General features: G+C 33.8%; 1 protein-coding gene across 1 annotated transcript; it reads left to right on the top strand.

The window, feature by feature from the left end:
• Positions 1 to 209: 209 nt before the first annotated feature.
• alkbh3 (alkB homolog 3, alpha-ketoglutarate dependent dioxygenase) lies at positions 210 to 13909 on the top strand. Its single transcript, XM_079808882.1, has 10 exons — positions 210 to 318; positions 696 to 787; positions 2127 to 2194; positions 2271 to 2305; positions 2395 to 2442; positions 2530 to 2636; positions 5408 to 5496; positions 5589 to 5798; positions 7435 to 7533; positions 12902 to 13909. Exons 2-10 carry the CDS (start codon positions 712 to 714, stop codon positions 13004 to 13006), a joined length of 837 nt encoding a protein of 278 aa, XP_079665008.1. The 5' UTR covers positions 210 to 318; positions 696 to 711; the 3' UTR covers positions 13007 to 13909.
• Positions 13910 to 14222: the final 313 nt, after the last annotated feature.

Here is a 14222-nt window from a genome sequence, read left to right as displayed (position 1 = left end):
TAATTTTAAAAAACTATTAGAAATAGTCTAGTAGGCTATTAGGCTATCGTAACGTATCTTAAACAAATATACAATATTATATTTGTATTATACACATATTTGATGGTGTATATTTTGTTCATATTTGTACTTACAGAGGAGGGGGTAGGAACACTGATCTATCAGTGGGTAGGAACTATTATCTCAAGGTAGGAAATGTTTCATCGGTCACTGTAGTAACCCGGACACGTTTCGATGAACACCAGAACTGTTTGTATTACATTACACAAATGTTCAACGCTTTGAAGAACGATATAAATCGAGTCGAAACGAATGTTTGTAAGTATTATTGTCGAAGATTCTAATGTTTGGGACAGCTATCAGGTCATTAAAAAAACGGACTGTCTCTGTCTAGGAAATGTGCAAATATAAGTATAGTAGATGTCAGTCCATTTACATCAAACATACTTATGCATTTTATAATATGGCTCTCTATATGCCCGTCTTACTTTTGAAATGTTTTAAAAACTGATCCATAACCACATTCCAGAAGGAAATAGGTGTGCTATGATTTAAGAGTTATTTACTAAAAATACCTGAAGATGGCAGCAAAATCCTTCTGTGGTCATTTTTAAAACTGGGAGGGGGAAACATTTTTTTTTTTGTCCTTCTAAGGTACTAAAGCCCACGGACGTCATGTGTTTTTGTCTTGTCAGATAAGTTTTGCTTTTGATGAGTGATAAAAGGCAGCGAGCGAGGGTCCAGGGCTCCTGGGCCAAACCTCCTCACAAACCACAACAGCCAGCTGGTATGCCAACAAGAATTTACCTATTATAATACATCAAATACAGCAAAATATACCTCTTATGTTTAAGTTATCAGAATGTTTTTTACAGTACCTGTCAAACGTTTGGAGACATTACTATTTTTTTTTAATGTTTTTTGGAAGTGTCTTGTCTTGTGCTCATCAAGCCTGTATTTATTTGATAAAAAATACAGCAAAAACACTAATATTGTGAAATATTATTAGAATTTAAAATAATGGTTTTCTATTTTAATATACTTTAAAATATAATTTATTTCTGTGGCACAAAGCTGGATTTTCAGCATCATTTCTCCAGTCTTCTGTGAAAACATGATCCTTCAGAAATCATTCTAATATAATTATTTACTATAGATGTTGGAAACAGCTGTGCTGCTTAATATTTTTTTATAACCTCTGATACATTTGTCAGGATTCGTAAATTAATTAAAAGTTTTTTTTTCTTTTTTTGATTTGCAAGGATATGTTAAATAGATTTTTTTTTAAAGTGTTAGTACAGATTTTCACAATATTATTATTTTTTTCTGTATTTTTGATCAAATAAATGCAGACTTGATGAGCATAAGAGACTGCTTTCAAAAACATTAAAAATAGTAAAAATTTACTGTAGATGGTTAAAAAAAACTTGTGCCATTGAAACTTTATTAAACAAGTAATTTTTTATGTAGTTAAGTTAATGATTTTTATTTTTAACGTAAATGATTAATTGATTTTCAAAAATCCTTCAAAAGTTGTGGAAAAGTCGTGAAAATGAATAAAATCTTTAAAAAAAAAAGTAATGGAAACATAATTTTCTTTTTAAATCGATTGATTAAGTAAACTTTTTTTTATTATTATTGATTTTTTTGTGCATAAATTTGATTTTCCCAAATCCTTAAGCAGTAATACCACATAAGTTGAAAAGTTGTCAAAAAGTAATGGAAATTCATAAAATTTTCATGGAACCTTTTTCTATTTAAATTAAGTAATTAGTAATATTTTAAAAAATAAATACATTTCCAAAATAATTATTCAGTCATAAAAAAGGCTTTTGTCAATACCCAGTACAATCATCATAAACAGATAGTTTACATATATAAATCTTAAAGGTACAGTAGCAAAAACAGCCTGTTTAAAGGGTGAGAGAGAGGATAAAAGGTTAAATAATAAATATAAATTAAGTGGCTTTTTTGTTTAAAAAAACATTGACTAACTTCATAAATGGACTTCAGAAGACAAAACAGGCAATATAGGTATTGTTTTCTGCTTTTGTTCATTTTGTTACAGTGACAAGTGTGATTTCTAAATGTTTTTTTAAACTGAAAATTTCTATTTTATGTTTCAGCTCAAGATGCCCAGTCAGGGTCATGGAAGTATGGACCACGATCATTTGAGTTCAATCAGCCAGCTGACGTAAGAGCCGTTCTGTAGCTTTTATATGCTGTTTTCTTTGACAGTGCTTACATCTGAGTGTCTCTAATCTATCCAGCCCGTCCGAGAGATTCCCGCAGAGAAAGTGATTGAGTGAGTGACTCAGTCCCAGGCACTTTCAAGTGATAAAACCCTGTTTATTGACATGCCACATATATAAAAAATTGTTTTCTTTTTCTCAGAAATGTCGGTGACTATGAGATTAGTCAGGGGCCCACTGGAGTGTCCCGGTAAGAATACTCAAGATTTAAAATAGCATAAACTAAAAAAGAAACGTTCTTGCATTCAGGGTAATTGTTTACTTTGTTTCTGCCCAGACTGCGGCTCATACCGGGGTTTCTACAGCAGGAGGAGGCAGACTGGATGTTTAGTAAGCTGCTCGCTGAACTGCCCTGGTCACAAAAGACCAATTATAGGATGATGGGTAAGTTGCATGTTGAGGTACTGTAAATTGGGGAGGGGGAAAATAGTGTTTTGACCTCGGGACATTATGTCCAAGATTAACCCTGTAAAGCTTGACATATGAAATTATATTTTGAAGTGGAGCATTTTATTGAACCTTTAGAGAAAATATTAAAATAATATTTTTTTTTAAATGTGGCCCATCAGGCTTTTTTGGCTCAAATAGTTTGAAAGTGAGAATATGGAGCTCATACTTGAGAATGAAAAACACCTTAATTTTATTCTGAGGCCCAAATTAAACAAAAACATGCAATTTGGTGCGTTTGCTGATATTTATATGGTCAAAAAGTGTGATGAAATTCTGATAGCTTGTAATGTAAATCAATAATATCTACAGTATAGCCGAATACTTACTTAACCCTCTGGTGCTCTTCGTTTAGGGGTTGCATTGGTTGTCTTCCCGGTCATAAGTGACCGGACACCTAAAAATTAAACTTCCTCCACCCCAGTAAAACCAATGCAATTCATTTTTCTTAAATAATATTTTTTCTTTTTAATTTTGTATTTTGAGATGATTTGATGGTGTTTTTTTTTAATATTTATGCAATAATTATGGTCTATTTTTGCCATTTTTTGTAATTTTTTTAATTTATTTTTTATTATTGCAGTATTTCAGGTTAAAATAGAGACTAGGCCTTCAAAATAATTTTTTTGAAGGCAGATTAGCGCTCTCTTTTGGAATTATTTAAGAAATCACGCAACCATGGGTGTAATCACTAGAGGTCTCTATGGAGAGGCTTGAAAATTCCCTAGTTCTGTTTTGGACACATTTAATGATTTTTATTTGAATATATATTAAAAAAATCTCAAAGACTATTTATTATAAAGTTTTAGGTTTTTTTTGTTTTGTTAGAAATATAGATTTTTTTCTGTGAATTTGTGTTTTTGCAGATTTCCCATTAATTTCCTATGGTGTAATTTTTGACCGAAGAGCACAAGTGGGAGTATTTTTTTATCCCTCAATTTTTTTGTGTGTTCACATACTTAATGCTAGAAAAGTCACCAAGTTTCATATCATTCTGATGAAGCAGTGATTTTTTAAATTTCAAAACTGAAAAGTTTCCGGTCAGAAATGACCGAAGAGCACCAGAGGGTTAAAATGCATATAAATATCAGCTGTCATTATATATCCCAATAATATGTTTTAGTAAGATGATAATTAAATACTTAGTTTTATTATCAAAGCTCTGTAGGAGGCAAAACCTACAATGCAATGTAATATAATAATGATTGAGAGATAAACAAATAAACGTTTCTCAAAAGCCTGATGGATCGTATTTCATACTCAGAAAAAAATTATAAAAAATATGTATGGATAAGTAAACATAAGTTGCTTCAGTCCAGTAATTGTTCATCTTGAAATACTTACAATATGAAAGTTATTCTTATGTTTACTTTATGAAAATCAGTAAAAAAAATTCACAGCTAAAAGACACATGAACCACGACCTGAAGGTGGACGTTTTTATAATTTTAATAAAAGGCCTTTTACTTACTAAAAAAATATAAAATATCAATCAGACGACAGAAGGCATGTAGTAGATATTAGCAAAGTTTTGATCATGTTGATCATTTAGAGGCATTCGAAATGTGTCTATTAAATATGATAGACAGTAAACTTTGTAGGGCAAAAAGTGAGCTAGAAACTCTTTTAAATGTCCAACATAACTGGAATAAAATTAAGCACTAACACATCTTTGCATTTACTCAAAAAGGCATAAATAACAGTTAATTTCAACATTTACTTTTTCAATTCAGTTCTATGCAAAGCATGCTGGGAACTAATAGAGTTTCAGTTAATGCAACAAAAAATTACTAATTACAAAAATTAAAATGACTAGTCCCAACACAAATGATTTAAGTAAACCTGAATTGTTTACATGTATAAGTGGACTGAACACATAATAAAATGATAAAATGTTCAGCAGTTGTGTTGCTTTAGTGCATTCTAATAAAGCAAATTGAAAAAGCAGCAAAACATTTTTTTCCTTTAGCATATGAGCATATGTTGAGCCTTGGTGTTAATGTGGGAAACCGGTTTCGAATCTGACTCTTTCTGACCAAAACAGGGGAATTAAAAATAAGCATGTGCTTGTTCTTGCACACGTATGGTGAAATTGTGCATCTGTCCCACTCAGACGTGTTCACTTCCCACAGTGACTCACTCTTTCCAGTCTTCCAGTCACTTCATCAGTAAATTGGCAGGAATTGCCACTGCCTCCGGTTCCCTCGTCTGTTTACCTTCTCCAGGACCGACATCATTTGAAAAAGTCCCAAATATACCAAATGTTTAAACATTTGCTTTGGACCAGGAGTAGTTCACGTTCGACTGTGACTGATCGAGACTTGTTTTGACAAATATGTTGTTGTTCCGAGAACGTTCGGCCCTTATTTGGTGCGCTGAAGATCGACACTTCACCAAGTCAAGTCACATTAATTTATATAGCGCTTAATACAATACACTTTTTTTTTTGAAGCAGCTTCACAGTAATAAGTAATAACAGTGAAGTTGCAAAATTCCTCATTTATGAAAGTAAAACAGCTCTTCAGAAGACATTTGTGTCATTATTCAGGTTCAATATCCAGCTCATTCCGTTCAGGTTTCGTTCTCAGTCGAGAAGTGCCAGTGCAGTCAAATCACTAGCATAAACTGAGTATTACTTAATATGAATTGTCTGTATTGAGAGTACAAAAAGCAGAACATACTTCATATTCCATGTGTTTTGCACTTCAGGTGATGCATATGAGGAACCCAGACTCACTTGTTGGTATGGAGAGCTGCCGTATACATATTCACGCTCCACTATGGAGGCCAATGCTCAGGTATATCGTATGATCTCCTGTTTTTACATTAGCAAGTGAGCAAATAAAAATGACATCTTGAAGCAACTCTTTCCATATTTCTCTTCTTATAGTGGCATCCAGTTCTTACCACTCTGCGTCTGGCTGTTGAGCAGAAGAGTGGCCGTACGTTTAACTCATTGCTGTGTAACCTGTACCGGGACGGTAAAGACAGTATTGGCTGGCACAGTGACAGTGAACCTTCATTAGGACCCCAGCCCACCATCGCCTCTCTGAGTCTGGGTGACACTAGAGTGTTCACTCTCCGAAAGCAGCCACTTCCTGTGAGTCTGCGAATGTGCCATTTATAACTTGTCGTAGTCATACTAGGGTTTAAATGATGGGAATTATGGTGTTTACAATAAGGATGCATAATACATTAGGCCGGCGCGATTAATTGTAATACAACAAAAATCATGATATGGCTGGCAGCTTTATGGGCTCCCTGCCAGACAAGACCTGGAAGGTTTAACTTTTGAACTGAAAAAATAAAGACAGCCATACATATTAGTATTGTAATTGTACTGTACAATAAATTAATGAATTAAATCAAATATCTTACATTTAATTTATTATACAGTTAAATAATACAGTAGTAACATTTCTTGTTTTGTTTATTTTTATTTAGTAATAAGAAATGAATAATAATAATAATAATTTGTATTAGTAGTAGTATTATTACTAAATAAAAATAAACAAAACAAGAAATATTACTACTGTAATATTCCACTGTAAAATAAAATTTATTTTTAAGAAATTAATAATAATAATAATAATAATAATTTGTATTCGTAGTAGTAGTATTAAATAAATAAAAAATATTTTACAGTGGAATATTACAGTTGTAATATTTATTATTTTTATTTATTTTTATTTAGTAATAATACTACTACTAATACAAATTATTATTGTTGTTGTTGATATTATTATTATTATAGTCATATTAATTTATATGGAGAATCACAAAAGTTTTCGCCAAATTGTGCAGATGTACCAACAAGCTTTTTTGCAGACAAAATTTGTATCAGAAAAAAACACTAATATGTGTTTTAGTGTTATGCAAATCTCAAAATGAATACCTATTTTTCATGCTGTACATTATAATGTTCTATTGCCTAAATACACTTAGCAGTTATTTTAGTGTTTTAATGTATTAGTGCTGTCAAATCGATTAATCATGATTAATCGCATCCAAAATAAAAGTTTGTGTTTACATAATATATGTGTGTGTACTGTGTATAATTATTATGTATATATAAATACACACTCATTCATGTATATATTTAAGAAATATTTGCATGTATATTCTGTATATATATTTATATCATTCATATTATATCTGTCAAACGATTAATCGCGATTACTTGCTTCCAGTTTGTTTACATAATATGTGTGTGTGCTGTGTATAATTATTATGTATATATAAATACACACACATACATGTTTATATCTAAGAAAAATGTGTTATATTTATATATAAAATATTTATATAATATATATTTATATTAAATATATCTTAAATATATACATGTATGTGTATTCATAATATACATGATAATTATACTCAGTACACACACACATATACTATGTAAACACAAACTTATTTTGGATGCGATTAATTGCGATTAATCGATTTCACAGCACTAGATCCAATTTTTGGCCATAACATGAAAATAATTATCAAGTTATCAGCACCGGACAGAATTTTAATATCAGTGCAACCCTAGATTTAAAACTGCAAATCTTAATACTTTAATCAGAATCCTGATTAAAATGTTAGTGAAAGTTTCTGGCGCTATTGTAATTTAGTCATTTTCTCCTTCTTTTTAGCCCTGAATGAATCAGACTGCATTTGCTTCTGACGTCTGCGCACCCTGATTATATTTCCATGTGTCAAATGTTTTGGTGTATGTGTTCCAGGAGGACAACGGAGACTACAGCTATGTGGAGCGCATACGCATCCCGCTGACCCACGGGACACTCCTGCTCATGGAGGGCTGTACGCAGGAGGACTGGCAGGTACTGCTCTGAAGAAATGATCTGATATTGATAATCACAACAGAATCAGTAAACCAGAATCAGAACTCTTTGTTTTCTTGCTAAGTTGCACCACAAGCTCAGACGGCAGCAGAAAAACACTGAGCCAGATTTAATGTGACTGGCAGGAGCGTTTGTTTGTGTTTAAAATCGTTTTATTAGGGAATCCAACAATTTGACAATAATTGTACATAGCTTTTATGATTCCTCATTATAAACCTAAGGATGAAATAAGCAAAAAATAACAATACAATAAAAAACAAAGCAAAATAATTCCCATACCACCTACCCCACCCTAGGGACTTATGTCACATTAATGGGACAGGTAATTCTACACAGTTACTCAAGCTACGCTATCAAGGTAATGGAGAAGGATCCAAGCCCTAAGAGCTCATCAAACTTAGCAGAAGATTAAGACAAGGCAAATGCTTTCTTACATAATCCCTAAGCTGCAAATATCGGAAATTTTTTTTTTAATGCAAACCGTATAGTGCAGGAGCGTTTGTTTAGTCTAATATGAGTGAAGCTGGCAGTTAATAACAGTCTGTGTTAAAAACGCTGCTGAAAAGCCAGACTGTGAAGAAAGGCTGAAAATGGCTAAATCAATGTGGAGGGGTTGTTTTGGCTCTACAGTACATTCTGGAAAACTGATCACACATGATTGGGATGATCTGGAACGGTCACACGGTTTGCTGTCGAGTGTCTGTTAAGTGCAGACACTGTTTTCTGCTGATGTGGAATGGTGTGAAGGGGGAAAGCGAACGTGTTTCTTCACAGTATACTGAAGCGGACAGTTTTTCCCAGAAAGACTTTGCAAAACAGTGCAATAAAATACTACAGACACTGGGGAGAATTCACAAAACATACAAATACACTCTCGCAATCTAGTTGGCTGGGAGCTAAATGCTCTAAAATAGCAATGCTTTTCATTTAAATTAAGTTATCATAGTCACTCTTTTCAGTGCAAACATGCTTCTATTAAATGTAAATTAGACTTTTAATGATAATAGTGATGTTAATATAATATCATGACATTGTGATGACTTATGAACTTTATTCACAAAACACAAACTACTTGCCGAGAAAAATAAATGAATAAATAGGGGAGGGGGTCGCCATCCATGGGTGATGTCCCATAGGCATAGAGCACGCCCCCTTCCGCCTAGTGGTTAAACCTCCCCACCCAAGAATCACATGCACTCACACACAGGCCCCTTTCTGAGCCGAGGAATTGAAAAATTAAAACAGCCAACAACAACGCTCCCTGTGCAAGCAGGTTGTCACTTTGGTTATGTTGACAGAAGTTATCCTATTTTCAGGCGCTGCGTAATATCATTGCGCCTCTGCACCCATGGTATGGCAGCAAAGTTCCTTGATTATTACGCAGGAATGAGAGTATAGTTCCTTGCCATATTGGCCTAGAAAACAACCGCAACTTTTCATTTTCTGTTGGTGTTAGTACACAATGTAATTACAGAAGAGTCAAGTTTTAAATAGGAAAAATATCGAAGCTCTTTGGTCATTTTTTGGAGCGAGATGCTAACGGTCTAATCGTATTCAATGATCTATGCTAAGCTATGCTAAAAGTGCTACCGCCAGACACGGAGATCGGCTGAATGGATTCGAAAACAGTAAAACTTAACTGTTTAACTAGTTGAAAAATGAGCCTATTTTAAAGTGGAGTGTTCCTTTGAAGGGTTAGTTCACTCTAAAAATGAAAATAATGTCATTTATTACTCACCCTCATGCCGTTCCACACCTGTAAGACCTCCGTTCATCTTCGGAACACAAATGAAGATATTTTTGTTGAAATCCGATGGTGAGGCCTGCTTAGCCAGCAATGACATTTCCTCTCTCAAGATCCATTAATGAACTAAAAACATATTTAAATCAGTTCATGTGAGTACAGTGGTTCAATATTAATATTATAAAGCGACAAGAATATTTTTGGTGCACCAAAAAAACTAAATAGCGACTTAAGTAGTGATGGCCCATTTCAAAACACTGCTTCATGAAGCTTCAGAGTGTTATGAATAAGTGTGTTGAATCATGATTCGGATCGCGTGTCAAACCGCCAAACTCCTAAAATCATGTGACTTTGGCGCTCCGAACCGCTGATTCATAACGCTCCGAAGCTTCATGAAGCAGTGTTTTGAAATCTGTTATCACTATATAAGTCGTTATTTGGTTTTTTTGGGCGCACCAAAAATATTCCCGTCGCTTTATAATATTAATATTGCACCACTGTACTCACATGAACTGATTTAAATATGTTTATAGTTCATTAATGGATCTTGAGAGAGGAAATGTCATTGCTGTCATTGCTGGATATGCAGGCCTCACTGAGCCATCGGATTTCAACAATCTTAATTTGTGATGAATGGAGGTCTTACAGGTGTGGAACGGCATGAGGGTGAGTAATAAATTACATTATTTTCATTTTTGGGTGAACTAACCCTTTGAGGACCTTATTGATGGATTTAGTATCAATCTCTAGCCTATCAGTATCATCAATACTTAAAGGGGTACTTCAGCGCTGGGAAGATTAATGCGTATTTAAACGGGGTCATTTATGTAGTAGAAATGTGAAATTATTTTTGAATTTGGTGCCTTCTAGACTGAGAAAGACAGAAAATGTATTTTTGTCTCATGTGGATGAAAGACAACAACTCCCAGCAGGTCCGGCCCAAGCCCTTATGGGGCCCTAAGCAGAATTTTATTTGGGGGCCCCTCTGTGCCACCAATACGATTGACTATTGTCAATTCTTGATAATTCGCACACCCAGTATAAATTGTATTAGTTGTAGCTGTGTTGCTTACATCATGTCTGCCTGTCATGTTTTTATCCTTATAAGGTTTTTAATTGTAACAGTAGCAAACCCACAAGAGTGCTCAGGTGTTAATATTCAAAGTCTTACAGTAAGTCTTACAATATAGTTCACACTGGGATATGTACTTTTTTTAAGTAGTCTCTTATGCTGAATATGCTCACTTTTCCCCAGGATTCTTTGATGAATAGAAGGTTCAAAAGAACAGCATTTCTCTGAAATGGAAAGCTAATCCTAAAAACATTGTTCAACACTGATAATCATAGATGTTTGTTGAGCATCAAATCCTCATATTAGAATGATTTGTGAAGGATCATGACACTGAAGACTGGAGTAATGATGATAAATTCAGCTTTGATCACAGGAATAAATTACACTGTACTATATATTCACATAGAAAACAGCTGTTTTACATTATAATATTATTTTACAATATTTCTGTTTTTACTGTATTTTAATCAAATAAATGCAGCCTTGGTGAGAAGAAGAGACATATTTTAAAAACAAGAAATGTTGATTTCTTTCAAACATTAAACAGAGCTTTTATTTTGGCGGAAATACAATTTTATTTTTTGTATTCCATTCGACTGTGTAGAAAGAAGCTTTTTATTTTCTAAATAAAAACGTACAAAATGTAGGCTACACAACTTATAATTTCAAGGGAGAAACTGGAAGCTATGCTGTCTACTCTGTCCAAAACATGCAGCACTAAACCATATAGCGCATTCCCAAATCATCCATTCATAAAAAGGTTACCGGGCAACTGACGAGTACGTTTTAGCGCCGATTTTTCCGCACTTTGGACTTTGAACCCTGACTAACAAGCGAATAGTGTCCAGCCGATGGCACCACGAGCTCGTGCAGCGCTGTCATCAATCGGTGCATACATTAGAAAACTTTTTGCAATTTATTGCAATAATTGTTTAAGGCCATTTCGCGATTTCAATCATCATAAAATAACTTTGCCGGAGAGTAATTTCTTGTGCTCTTGGGGGCCCTCTGGTGGCCAAGGGGGCCCTAAGCAGCCGGTTAGTTCGCTTATGCCTTGGGCCGGCTCTGACTCCCAGAATGCACTTGCTTCGCTGCTCAACGAGGCCACTCCCAAAGCCACGGCTACCGGTTATCACTTGCCCAGCATGACACCACCCCCACCGTCATTTTGATTTTCATAGTAATAAAATAATTTATTTCAGTTAGAGAACAGACACTACAATTAAAAACTCAGTCTTTTCGACTGTGGACATTTACATTCTGTGAGTGAAATCCCTCCCCCTGTGGGTTGATTGAAAACATGCGGAACAACTCCCTCTACTGGCTGTAGTCTCTAGCTTCTGGCCAAAAAATCCTCAGATGACGCAAAATGACGATATTTGCGTCATCGGAGGATTTTTTTCCAGAAATAAAATGCATAATTCTCTCGTCTCAGGGGGACATGAGGGGGGAAAGTATCATAATTTGAATATACTATCGGGTTTCTACTGATACAAAGCTTAATGGTAATCGCTGAAGTAACCCTTTAAATATATACATGCATGTGTGTGTATTTATATATACATAATAATTATACACAGTACACAAACATATATTATGTAAACACATGTTTATTTTGGATGCGATAAAATCACGATTAATTGTTTGACAGCACTAATTTGTATACATTTCTACAGCACTTTTTCGTAGTTTTATTTAAAACGTTATTTTACATTTTTTAAATTCCATTTTACATTTTTACTATAAAAAAAATTATTTAACAGGGTTATTTTGCAATTTTGTAAATTTTTGTAATTTAATTCAATAGAATTTTTACAGGGATTTTTTTACGTTTCTATTAATCATTACAGCAGTTAATCATCAGTGACGATCAAATTAAGAAAAAACAAGTCCAAATATATCCATTACAAAAAAAGATCTTTGTGGGTTTTTTGAATTTCAATGTAAAAACCTGTTGGAAGTTATTTTTGTCCTGTTTAAGAGTTGTTTTTGTATTCCGACTCCAAGGCGAACGGCAGGACTTTGGTGAGGCACAAAGAATAGATAAAGGTCAAAAACATTTTATGGCGACATCTGAAAACTGTTTAAGAAAGGTCACTCACGGATTGTGCCAAAAAGCTTTCAGACGATCTTATTAGGTTGACATAACTCTCATTGACCTGTCAAAATAAAGCTCACTAAACTCGCATGTATGGCTGTTTCCTTCAAAATGACCACAACATATTTATAGGCTTTGAAAGCTGTTACATAATTGTCAATGGGACGTCCTGCGTCAAAAATATACCAATTCAACATTGCATCTGCGCATGTAAACATACTGCTTTTGCTTAGTCAAGCTAGATTCTTCATCATCTGTCTGTCCAAATATATACGACACCATGTGTAATCGTGTATTTGAATTATTAAATACACCATGCCTTACCTCTTTCGTGGTGGACACCAAGGCTGATTAACCTTCTTTAAGTTGGTTTAGTAGCTACATTGCCTCATTGTGAGTGCAGTTTTAACAATATTAATGTTCTTTTGAATAGCACCAGGTGGCAAAGGAGTACCATGACCGTGGACCTCGGATAAATCTCACTTTCCGCACCATATTCCCAGAGACAGAGCATCCCAGTTGGAGATCTGTGAGATGATCGCTGAGAGAAGAGACAGCAGGTTTGACGAGATCTGAAGAGACGATACTGTTAAACACTGTTCAATGTCATTTTTTATTTAGGTTCACTTTCAGTCAAAGACCTGAACAATGATAAACTTGACTGGCATTATTGTACTTTTGTTTACATAAATGATTATTTTCTCACAGCAACTGTCCACAAAGTAGCTTTTGTTCCAAGAAAGAATTACAGGTATTACTTGTTTATTACGTTTGGAGAATATACGTCAAATAAATGGTGCCAAGTGGACTATGTTTCAGTTACAGTCCCCCAAAGACTCTTTTTTTATAGGTAAATTGCTGTTTAAATATTGCATGTTCTGCAATTTTTCATTTATAGCTTGTGGTGAATAAACCTAAATTACAAACATTTCTTCAGTGTCATTATGGGGTTTAGTTACACTGACGTTCAAAAGTTTGGGGTCGGTAAGATTTTATTTTATTTTATTTGCTTTAAAAAGAAGTCTCTTCTGCTCACAAAGGCTGCATTTATTTGATAAAAAAATAAAGCGAGAGATTATTATATTTTAAAATAACTGTTTCATGTTTGAATATATTTTAAAAGGTAATTTATGTCTGTGATGCAAAGCTGAATTTTCAGCATCATTACTCCAGTCTTCAGTGTCACATGATCCTTCAGAAATCATTATAATATGATGATTTGATACTCAGTTGTAAATGTTCTTATTATTAGAAAGTTTGAAAATTAATTTGCTTAATATTTGTATGGATATCACGCTACATTTTTTCAGGATTCCTTGATGAATAAAACATTCAAAAGAGCAGCATTTATTTAAAATAGTAAAGATATTTCTGTCACTTTTAATCATTTTAAAGGCACGATATGTACGTTTTTTGCATTAAAATATCCAAAAACCACTAGAACAATGTTATATATTTTGTTGACTTGTGCACTTACATTATCCCAAATGTTTCCAGGAATGTTTAAATCCAGAGAAATCTTAACCAGGACACGGATTGTGTCCATACGTCACCAATCAATGACATCATACCCGCATTACCCTCGATTTCCGGTTTTATTTTGTAGAAACCATGGAAACACCAAAGATGTTTAATATATTATGTGTTTTATTAGACAGGTGAGCAATGGTTTGGATACAATCGATAGAAAACGAATTACTATTATATAGCTCAACACAGTTAATCTTATTGTTTAAATCTGGTTTTCTTGATTT

This window comes from Gobio gobio, assembly GCF_949357685.1.
Source record: "Gobio gobio genome assembly, chromosome: 25".
NCBI classification, from domain to species: domain Eukaryota; kingdom Metazoa; phylum Chordata; class Actinopteri; order Cypriniformes; family Gobionidae; genus Gobio; species Gobio gobio.
The sequence above is the reverse complement of the archived record's forward strand: the minus strand, read 5'-3'. Positions and strand labels throughout refer to the sequence as shown.

Excerpts from the sequence above, each read along its gene's own strand:
- alkbh3 (XM_079808882.1), top strand. The coding sequence starts at position 712 with ATGAGTGATAAAAGGCAGCGAGCGAGGGTCCAGGGCTCCTGGGCCAAA. Across the intron at positions 788-2,126 it reads CAAACCACAACAGCCAGCTG|CTCAAGATGCCCAGTCAGGG; the intron begins GTATGCCAACAA and ends TTTATGTTTCAG. Across the intron at positions 5,497-5,588 it reads CTATGGAGGCCAATGCTCAG|TGGCATCCAGTTCTTACCAC; the intron begins GTATATCGTATG and ends CTCTTCTTATAG.